Source organism: Schistocerca piceifrons, chromosome 11 (assembly GCF_021461385.2).
Source record: "Schistocerca piceifrons isolate TAMUIC-IGC-003096 chromosome 11, iqSchPice1.1, whole genome shotgun sequence".
In the NCBI taxonomy this organism is placed as follows: domain Eukaryota; kingdom Metazoa; phylum Arthropoda; class Insecta; order Orthoptera; family Acrididae; genus Schistocerca; species Schistocerca piceifrons.
In genome coordinates, this window is record NC_060148.1 from 88,512,930 (window position 1) to 88,525,010 (window position 12,081).

At 38.9% G+C, this 12,081-nt stretch overlaps 1 protein-coding gene across 2 annotated transcripts in view; it reads right to left on the minus strand.

Moving 5' to 3' along the window:
* Window positions 1–12,081, minus strand: part of LOC124720448 (RNA-binding protein 48) — a 69,564-nt gene that overhangs the window by 24,397 nt on the left and 33,086 nt on the right. For both annotated transcript variants that reach the window (XM_047245797.1, XM_047245798.1), the window contains exon 4: window positions 10,212–10,375. In XM_047245797.1, coding sequence (XP_047101753.1) covers window positions 10,212–10,375 — 164 coding nt within the window. The remainder of the gene's footprint in view (window positions 1–10,211; window positions 10,376–12,081) is intronic.

Genomic DNA, 12,081 nt, shown 5'->3' on the forward strand with positions numbered 1-12,081 from the left:
GTTGCAGTAGGTACTGGGAGATGAAGAAGCTTGCACAGGATAGAGTAGCATGGAGAGCTGCATCAAACCAGTCTCAGGACTGAAGACCACAACAACAAACAACACAAGGGACAAGCTACAAACAGACTGTCTTGCATTTACAGAGGACATAGGTATTTTTCAGGCTCAATGGAAACAACCACTAGACACATACAACTGCTGAAAGAACAAGTTGCGAAAGCAGGCTTACCGATCCTCCCTCTACCAAACCAAATTCATAACAAACAGCAGCCTCGAAGATCATGAAAACTAATTATGAAAACAAAAAAACAAAAATAGAGAGAACTGACAAATACAAGTGTCTTCAATAAGTGACTGGAAGGAATTTTTTTTAGACCAGGTAAAGAGCAAACACAATACAGAAGGCATCACAATAGTGATCTTTATACACATATTAAAAAAATTACTGATGTGATTAGGACAAGAAGAATAAATTTCAACAGCCACATCTGATGGATGAATCCCAACAGATGACAAAAAGGCTGTTCACTTATACTAACAAATTAAAAGTGAAAGACATGTGGTGTAAAGAAATTGAAAGTGTCACAGAAAAACTCTGAATTATTCTACAGGATACTGAGGAACAACTACCACTCAGAAAGAAATTGCAACATTCCAATGGTTTCCATGAAAATCAGCAAAATAAGTCTGTGGCCACTTATATAGAAGAAAGAAACATTGAAAAATGTGGAAGAAAAGAAAGGAATGACAGTAGAAATAAACATAATCTATAGTGATTCTTATGTAGAAGAAGAAGAAGGGTTGGAACTTTAACAGTGGCAACTATTTATTCACAACTTATACACAGTAGTTATGCATTTTATAGTTTTTCTGTCTTTAAAAGTAGTCATCAGAATTAGGTGTAACTGTTGCAGCAACATGGAAGTAACAGTATACTTTTGGTAGTGCCAGCTGTTTCGATAGTTTGAAGTCTGAAGTGTGAATGCCATAAGTGCCTCCTTCGTTGTAGGAATCGAGTCGACATCACGAGGGCTTCAGTCTGTGGAGAATGTTTGATGGTACAGCATTTCCCAGCACCATCGATGAAACAAATCAGCCACAGCTTTCACAGTATGCGCCTGAGCACTGTTCCGCAGAAAGTATCGCTGTTCCTGTCTCAAAGCTGGTTGGAGGTTGTGTTCCAAACCTAGACTAAAACACATGAACAGACTGTCACTGCAGAACAATAGGTGTTAAGATAACACCATTTATGTCATACACAAGAATCAACATAACTGTCACATTGCTGGAGTTCTGTCAAACTTTCACCCACCATAGTGACACGCAATGAGGGCATGCATTTGATTGACATTTTAGGTGTGGCCCTTGTGATTTGGCCAGTGTCATACTCGGAGTAATGATATGGCATATGGAAGTCTCTCCACCGTCTTCGTACTGTTCCAAGTGGGTACGAGCAGTGTTGTGTCTTGTAAATTTCTCCATTCCCTTCAAATTGTAAGGAACTCATCATGATGTAATGTTTCTCATTCTCAAGAATCCGTTAAAAATGTGAAGACAGTCAAATGCATTAATTCTATCTCTCAGACCAACTCACAAATAATTTGGCATCAATCACTGTCCAGCCAAGTGGTAACAGCAGATATTTCTACACAGACACAGGAACAATCTGACAAACAAATGTCTTCCCCATTTTTTACCCACCTCACCATTGTCCTGTAAAGCAATACAGATAACTTAAAGCCTCTCGAAGACTTCAAAGATACTATCATGCTGTACGCCCTCTGGCATGTTCAGTTTTTATCCAAAACCACTGTTCTTGTGTAAGAAACACGACAGCTCTACATTAGACTGTCCACATCTCAATCTGCATATGAATGCAATTTGGGAAGGGAAGATCGATTTCCACTGAGGTAAGGTACTTATCGTATTTACTTGAATCTAAGCCGCACTCGAATCTAAGCCGCACCTGAAAAATGATACTCGAAATCAAGGAAAAAAAAAATTTCCTGACCCTAAGCCGCACCTGAAATTTGAGACTCGAAATTCAAGGGGAGAGAAAAGTGTTAGGCCGCACCTCCAAATCGAAACAAAGTTGGTCCATTGTAATACGAGACATAATTTAGGTCGAAGGAATGACGATACAGCTACAGTAGTTTGGTTCCAGTCGTAAGCTTAGCAGTTAAGCTTTACCAGGTAGCCATTGCTATGCGTCAGGCGCTCCGTCAGTATTTGTACGGGTACCCTTCCTTTTTCACGCGCTTCGTCTGGTTTGAATTGTTTGCTTATTTTTCTTTGATCTGATAAGTGCCGTTCTCTTTGTTATAGGTGCTTACGTCACTCTAGGCTGAAAATGCATTACTGTACTGTGTCATGCATTGTTTCTTGCATGATGATAATGAGTGTTTACGGCCTGTCGCTGCTTGCGGCATGGCTTGCTTTTGTGCGCGCTACCGCCGCCCTTTTTTTTTATACCGCGTATGATAGAAGATGTTCTGAACCAGAGTTTAACGAAAATTTTTCTCCGTATGAAAATCGTTGCAAGCGCCTCTTTAGTACATTACATTCTGCACAGAATTTAGAGTCATCTTAGATTTAAAAATCTCGTCAATTGCTGTGCTTCATTTCTGACTGTTTCACTATTAGGCATAAGAATAATACGAATATAAACATGACATGATATGTATATTCTTCTCGTTTGCTGTTGTCTCACTCTAGTTTCGTAGTTTATTAGGCAGACAGGATTTAAATGAGATAGCAGCAAAGACGAAACAATACATGGCAAAATGTTTATATTTGTATTATTCTTATGGTAAAGAGAATACTGCATATGATTCACAATTCATAAAAGTTCCTATTAGTAACCATCTCTTCTCACAGGTAGGAAAAAATTCAGAACGTAGAGTTGGCCATATTGACAAACATCCCCAACAGTCTTTCCAGTTGGATTTTCGTAGTACATTGAAATGCTGCTACATTCGAAGATGAACAATACGGAATTTGTATTTACTTTGTTGGATAATGTATGAAAATGCAGTGGTCGAAACTCGGGGCGGAGAAAACAGCTCGTCTTCCACCTTTTTTTTTTTAATTTATTTATTGACGCAGAGGTTTTGGCGCCAGTATTTATCTTTGTGCCTGCAAAACATGCCTGTGTAGCGCTACATACATTCGACGGCAGAAGTTGGTTGTGGCCGCACCTACCAACATTTTTCAGAACTTCCGCTTGCTTTGCACTCGATTCTAAGCCGTAGGCAGATTTTTGGATTACAAAAACTGGAAAAAAGGGTGGCTTAGATTCGAGTAAATACAGTAGCTATATGTTACTAATATGTATTCTAAGCAACATCATTCAATTCCGTTGTGTCTCTGTGGCAGTGTTGCTGCTACTAAAGCTCCAACCCTCATACATCACCATCTACATATTAAACGTGTATTACTCAGGAAACACACAGTATCATATTATTTAATATACTCCTGTTCCTGTTTTGGAATTCAAACTACACCTGCTTCACTGGCCTCAGCCTGTGTCAACCAGTAAGATTAGTTGGATGGTTGATTTGGGGGAGGGAACCAAACAGCGTGGTCATCGGTCCCATTGGATTAGAGAAGGATGGGGAAGGAAGTTGGCCGCCATGTCCTTTCAAAGGAACCATCCCAGCATTTGCCTGGAGCAATTTAAGGAAATCACAGAAAACCTAAATAAGGATGGCCGGACGCAGGTTTGAACTGTCATCCTCCCGAAAGTGAGTCCAGTGTGCTAACCACTGCACCACCTCGCTCGGTAACCAATAAGACAATTTGCTACAACAGACCATAAGACATTGTTATACCCCAGCATAATGTCTATCTGTGACACCAAGACTTCGTGCCATTAATAAAACTACACAGTATTATTATGATCTACCCATAAATGTACATATTTTTTAACTATTTGTTACAATGATAATTACTTTCTTTTGTGTGACGTACTGCATGGTAAAATGTTGGTTTATATTACTATTTCATGTTAGGTATCGATGGGAAAAAAGGTACCGTTATGGATGGAAAGGCTGGAGGGAAGCCCCTCTGTGCATAGAAGGTAGTTAGCGTGCCACAGTAAAAGGTGTAAGACATGCAGTGAGCGCCCATAGAGGAAAGACCACCAGTCAGTCGATAGCTTTTCCTTGGATGGGCGGATTACCAGCTTACTGCATTGTGGAATGTTTGTGCAATGTTCTGTGATGTTTGGACATGGAAACAATAATTATATTAGAGCAATTTGTATGCTCACACAATTCTAATCAATGCCAGCACTGCTGCAGCTCAATGCATCATCACCTCAAAGCAAAATACTATTTCTTTAGATTTCTAAAAATTCATGAACCTGTTCTCCTTTACTATGACGTAATATGTTTCTGAAATTTAATCTTTGTGTGTTATGATTAAGTTACTGGCCTTAATCACATAACCTGTACTACATTTCTGATGTTATATAAGTGTACATAATGTTGAATTTTATTATGCTAATAATGGTCATAATAAAGATAATAATAATATAAATAATAACTGAAGTGCTAAAATTATAAGTCAACTTTCTTATTAATGAAAGAATGCATTTTTTAGATTTCACAATATGAATTGAAAATCTGCCTGCTGAAGAAAGTAATTGCATTTCCAGTTTAAGAGTATTCAAGATAGGTGTTTCTATGTGTTGTCACATTGAGAAGGCCCCATATTCTAAAATTAGGTTTGCTCATTGCTCGAACAGATATCATAAAAGTGATGTTCTTTCAAGTTGAACAGTTCAATTAGCAAATATTACCACGAAAGAGAAGTCTGCTAGTCTGTTAATACCCCCTATAGACAACATAAAAGCTGTTGCCAATGCTTTATTTTATAAATCTGTCCTCACCTGAGTTTGTTATTTCAAAACTATAGGTCCAATTTTGACTGTTGACCATAATTTTGCCTGGCTATACATGATTACAATCGCTGAATGAATCTATGATCAAATAGCTCTCTCCCCCCGCCCCTGCCCCCCCCCCCCCCCCCCCGATCCCGCAGGTGGGCCAATTGGGACCGAAGGCCCACTGTGTCATCCTCTTGACATATGGCGTCATGCAGACATGGTATGGAGTCAGTTTTACAGACCTGGTGCCACTGTTTCTCATTCAAGCAGCTCCTTATTGGTATCATGAGACTGAGTGGATCCCATTTAAATCCTCTCACCAAGAAAAAAATCCTGGGCAGTACTGGGAATCGAACCTGGCTCCTCCACATGTGGTAGTCGGCCACACCGCCCACTCAATTATGAAGGCGGACCATATTCAAATAGCACTTTCTAATCTGTCTTCTGCTGTAATAATGTCATACTTTGAAGACAAAACCTGTGGTCCATTTGCTTAAACAAAATCAGACACAAAATCATGGTCATAAACCCCATAAAAGTGTAATGCCAACTAATAGTAATAGGAGTGTTATAAGTTATGCATAAATCTCTTTTCGTTTTTCAAATATAAATTACCACCATGAAATTAGTTGTTTCCTGTGCATTTTGGATGATGCACAGTTTAAACAAAAAATTCTGTGCTTATAATGTTATTATGTAATTGTTGCAATCACTGGAGTATGATTGGGCAAAGAGAATTGTAAAGGTTTGCACTGGTATGCCTCCTTAACAATGACTTTGGAACTCTGTGTGTTCAAGTGCACACTGCTGGAATAGAAGGAAAGGATTTTGGCAACCAGACGCAGTGTCAGCAGCATGTTTGAGCCATGAGGTAGGCTCATAAATGGCAGACAGTAATCGTACAAATTTGCAAGGTGCAACTTCACAGTGTTTCTCACAAATGAGGCACTCGTGTGTTGCAGTGGACAGAGAAGTATATTCTGACAACACTTTACGGCACTGCTCAGTTTAAGTGGAACCTAAAGGATTTATTGGTGGACAACTCCTTCTACTCTCCAGTGATGAACTTCTCAGTAGAACCGACTGATTTTTATATAAGTACAATCTAACTTCTGCACCATTTCAGTGCAGTAATGTATTCATTGTAAATAAGTATGGTAGAAGTTCTATTACATGTTTATTACCTTATAAATAAAAAAAACAAACACTTTTTTCAACTTTAAATTCAGTGCGTTAATGTGATCTTAGTAAATGAGTGTTTGTAAAATGATTATTTCATACAGTGTTCATTAAAAAAAAAAAAAAAAGACAATCATTCCACTTGGGACCTGTAGAGGGTACATTAGCTTATTTGTTTCAGTTGTCAATATTTGTCATGTATTGTTGTTTTTCTGACATGTTTTACATCCTGGAGGACCTCCTCACTACGGATCAATTGGAATGAAAGTAAATCTAATCTAATCTAACGAGTTGCTACAAACTTCGCTCATGGAGCAGTTCTGCATGCACTATTGTCGTTGCCAATCAGTCCCTGCATGAGATTACAATGTTTGATGATGCTGATATCACGAGACGGAGTAATCAGTAATTTAAACTGAAAATACCAGTGACTCTTGAAAACAGTACTTTATCTACAATATAGTGTTTTGCATCAGTGTAAATTGTTTGTGGTACACTACATTACTGACACTGTTACCTGGGATAGGTTCTCAATTCCAGGATTCTTGTTTGCATGATAAAGCGTACGAGGAATGTGTGACAGAATTTAATCAAATTATATCAAATATTGTTCCTTTGGAAAGTTCACCTGAAAATGTAAATTAACTAACAGCCAGTCTCCTCCTTTTATTTGAAAATAATTATTTTAATTAATTTAATTTGAGTGCCAGCACAACACAAGTTAAATATTGAAAGAAACCTGATTTTCTTCAACAGTGGACATTCACAGTGAATTTTCATAGCCGGAAACTTACTTCACTGCACCAATTAATTTACCTAAAATAAATTTGCAGTGATACGTGTTAAAGTGCTGTGATGCCTGCGTAGTGTCGTCTTAAAGGTCATTTTCGTATTATAGTAATTACAATACATACTGTATTGTATTAAGAACATTCTGACTAAATTATTGAGCTTAATGATTCAGCCATCCTAAATACAGTAATTGTAGAGAATGCTTGCATCAGTAGGTATGATACAAAATTACATAATTGAGATGTATGTTCAATAGTAGAATACATACACCAATGCTGTAATCCATCGGTTTTCCTGTGAAGTGTCCAATTGGCCTGCCGACCATATTATTTCCAAATGATTCAAGTAAATTTCAAGCAACTTAATTATTTAGCCGGTGTAAATATTTATTTCTGTGATAGGTCAGTACCAACTTAAATCCTTTTATTCATTATTAATGTCATACCAAAAACATTGCTGTAGCTGAGTGAGTTGCTACTGCCATTTTGATTTGGCAGTATTCAGAACTGGCAGCCTTGCTTCTGAGAACCTTAGGTATGCTACCGCACTATCACGTGACTTAAATGATGAGTGTGGTGCTTTATAACTGTTTATACTCCAGCATCTCCAAAAGACAATGCACAAAAAACAGACAGTAAAAAACAATGTATGACAAATGAGTACTTCAAATGAAATTTGGCATCTGTAGCCTAAGGGGGAGCAGGATATAATGTCCCATCAACAATGATGTCATTAGAGACCACAAGTTTGGAAGGAGCACACAAGAAGAATTCAGCCCTGTCCTTTTGTAAGGAACCACTGAACCATTTGCCTTAAGTTACATAAGGAAACCAGTCTGGCCAGCCAGATATACACTGCTGACGATTACAGCTGCAATAATTAAGTATACATTACAAAAGAAAATTTGTAATTGAACCTGTAGTTACCATGGAAAATTGGTTGATGGCAGACATAGTATGCTTGTACTGATGTAATTCATATTATACACATTCAGTGGATAGTCAACTGATAGATTGGGCAGTCAATAAACTATAATTGGAGAATAATTATTGTAAAAAGAATTTCAGGGAATCTGATGTTCCGCTTTCAGAAGTTTTAAATAATTCATACTGAAATCAGTTAAAATGCTCTTCTAAATATATTGAATTAACAATCCACCCTGACTTTGCACAAGTAGCATTAACAAGGAAAACTACCCATCACACCTCCCTCGGATTTAGTGATAAAATGGCCTAGTGAACAGCCCATCAAAAACTGAACACAGATCAAGTATGATACTTTGAAGAAGGTGTACTGAACTGTGAAAAAAATAGAAAAAGTGAATGGTCCAAAATCATTTTCAACTAAATACCTAGGAATTACAATTTGAACAACATAAATTGGAAGGAACACAAAGAAAATGTTGTGGGGAAGGCCAACCGAAAACCGTATTTTTTTGGCAGGACACTTAGAAAATGTAACAGAAATACTAAAGGGACTACCTACACTACGCTTGTCCATCCTCTTTAAGAATACTGTGTGTGGTTTCAGTTGCCTGAGACTGCAGTCGTGTGTTCGTGTGTGTGTGTGTGTGTGTGTGTGTGTGTGTGTGTGTGTGTGTGTGTGTGTGTATTGTTGACGAAGGCCTTAATGGCCAAAAGCATTATTTATTGGTGACAGTTGTTTTGTTGTGAGTATCTGCAACTCAGCATCTCCACTATATGGTGAGTAGCAACTTTCCTTTTCATAATATTGTTACATCCTATCCTGGATTTTCCATTGTTTAATAACTGATTTTGAAACATTACCTTGTTTTCAAGCTACAACTATCAGAAGGACCTCTGGATCTATGAGAAAGATGATAATATTAGGAAAAGAGCATAAGCTCAGATATGTGGTGTTTCATTGAGCCCCTTTGACGTCTGTTGCCAATAAATTAATAAATGCTGACAAGGTACAAGAAAACCTTAGTGCATTTGAAACTTCCTGGCAGAAACAACTGTGTTCTGGACCAGGACTTGAACCTGGGCCCTTCCTTCCAGGACTGCTACTCTTGCAAGGTTGCACGAGAACTTCTGTGAAGTTTGGAATGTAGGAGATGAGGTAGTGGCAGAAGTAAAGCTGTGAGGGTGGGTTGCGAGTCATGCTCGGGTAGCTCAGTAGGCAGAGCACTTTCCCACAAAAGGCAAAGACTCCAGGTTCGAGACCTGATCTGGCAAACAGTTTTAGTCTGCCAGAAGTTTCAAATCCGTGCACACTCTATTGGCGACTGAAGATTCGTTCTCAGTGAATTTCTTTTTCTGAGTAACTGTTCTGATGGAAAATCACGCGGTGTACCACAAGATAAAGACTTTTATCTCCAGTTTCACAATTCTGTGCCTGCCATTAAAGAAGGCATAATCGAACAACGGAAAATCTGGAATGGAATAGCAATAATATGAAAAGATTGCTACTCATCACACGAGCAGCCATTCAGTCACAGACAGGCTCAATGAAGAAGACTGTTAAACATTTGAGCTTTCAGACAAGAAAGTCCTTTTTACAGAATAAAAAACACACACACATTCACACAAGCACACCTCACACACATGTGGTCACTGTCTCCAGGCCCTGGGGACCGACTGCAGCAGGTGACTTGTGAATGTGTGTGCTTTTTCTTCCTTGGTAGAAGGACTTTTCTGTCTGAAAGCTTCAATGTATAATAGTTTTCTTCATTTTGAGCCTGTCTGTAACTAAACACGTCCTCTATGTCGTTAAAGGAAACCTTTTTCAGAAGGCCTTGGGATGGTGTTGTGCCTGGAACTTCACACTAGCTGGCCTTAGTCCACAATGAGCACAGAGAAAAAATCAATGATAACAGCAACTTTGCATATTGGAGGACCCATGCACCTACCATATTTGTTTTGGCTTTCAGCAACAGCAACATCTGGCAGCAGTACCTGTGATTCTGAAAGTGTGGCAACTCTCGAAACACTTTTTTCTCCCTAAGATCCGTTTTCTGAAACAACTTAGTTGTACGCAGCTGGGAGATGTCTTAGACTACTACCGATATTTTGACAGGTTAACCCCCTGTCATTTTCAAGGCACAAACACAATGAGAGAGCCCTTTGCGAAGACATTTAAACCCTTGGCAAGTGGGGCTATGCTGAGCACGAACTACAACACAGACTGCACACTGTTAACGGGGCCGTCTGCCTTCTATCATGAACGAAAGATTCCAGAAATACCATAAATGCTGTAATACTTTAGCATGCTAAGGAAATCTTTATGAAAATGAAACCAGCAGGCAGTTAAACAACTTCCACTCATTTAAATGATTCAGTATTATGTTGTACATCACTTTCTGTAACATTTTTGAAGAGACGGTTTTTACCTGAATTATTGCTTGTGATGGCACAATAGGATTTGGTACAAGAGTGCGAGGATCACAGGTGTAGGCTGCACCGGCCCACATGCAGGGCACCTGAGGAGTATGGACATTTAATGTTCTGCTCGCAGCAGCCGGGTCATTACGAGGGTCTGTCTGCTGTGCCGAACCTGCAATTTGAAAGCAGCAACCTTTAACACACTTGGGGTTCTTCAAGTTTAAAAAAAAAAAAAAAAAAAAAAAAAAGGCAACACTGTGTGGACTTTGGCACAACAACAAAGTGTTTGAAATAACTTCTGCATCACCTGCATATCTAAAAATATGTGTAGGCTTACAAGATTTTCTGTCTACTCCCGTTGTTGTTGTTGTCGTCGTCTTCAGTCCAGAGACTGGTTTAATGCAGCTCTCCATGCTACTCTATCCTGTGCAAGCTTCTTCATATCCAAGTAACTACAGCAACCTACATCCTTCTGAATCGGCTCAGTGTATTCCTCTCTTGGCCATCCTCTATGATTTTTACCCTCCACGCTGCCCTCCAATACTAAATTGGTGATCCCTTGATGCCTCAGAACATGTCTTACCAACAGATCCCTTCTCCCCAAATACCTCTTCTCCCCAATTCTGTTCACTACCTCCTCATTAGTTACGCGATATACCCATCTAATATTCAGCATTCTTCTGTAACACCACATTTCAAAAGCTTCTATTCTCTTCTTGTCTAAACTATTTATTGTACATGTTTCACTTCCATACATGGTTACGCTCCATGTAAACACTTTCAGAAAAGACTTCCTGAAACTTAAATCTTTACTCGATGTTAACAAATTTCTCTTCTTCAGAAACGCTTTCCTTGCTATTGCCAGTCTACATTTTATATCCTCTCTACTTTGACCATCATCAGTTATTTTGCTTCCCAAATAGCAAAGCTCATTTACTACCTTGAGGCCTCATTTCCTAAACTAATTCCCTCAGCATCACCCGACTTAATTCGACTACATTCCATTATCCTCATTTTGCTTTTGTTGATGTTCATCTTATACCCTCCTTTCAGGACACTGTCCATTCCGTTCAACTGCTCTTCCAGGTCCTTTGCTGTCTCCAACACAATAACAATGTCATCGGCAAACCTCAAAGTTTTTGTTTCTTCTGCATGAATTTTAATTCCTACTCCAAATTTTTCTTTTGTTTTCTTTACTGCTTGCTCAATATACAGATTGAATAACATCGGAAATAGGCTACAACCTTGTCTCACTCCCTTTCCAACCCCTGCTTCTCTTTCATGCCCCTCGACTCTTATGACTGCCATCTGGTTTCCGTACAAATTGAAAATAGCCTTTCGTAGGGTCAGTATTGCCTCACGTGTTCCAACTTTTCTATGGAATCCAGGCTGATCTTCCCCGAGGTCAGCTTCTACCAGTTTTTACATTTGTCTGTAAAGAATTCGTGTTAGTATTTTGCAGACACAACTTATTAAACTCATGTTACAAAAGCCTAAACCGCAAACAGAGCATGAGTTACTATAAGTTGGGCATTGAATACATTGGGGTCACTCAAAAAGAAATGAGCTGGAGGCTGTTAAATGAAAACTGCTGGAGGGATTGTAAAACTATTGCCTATGTAAGAAGATCTGGTCTCCATAAAAGTTCTGAGCCACCAAACTCACCACAAGAGGGACACGGTCGCACATACCCACATGATGTCAGAGTCAGCAAGTACACACTTTGACTGTGCATTGCACTTGGTCATAATGAAAACTGAGAACTGCAGGCTTCAAAAGAAGAGCAAAGGGGTGTAGTGCATTTCCTTGCAGTGGAAGGAAAATGAGAAACGTAAATTCATCAAAGAATGGCACAAGTGGACGATGATATGGGGGCAG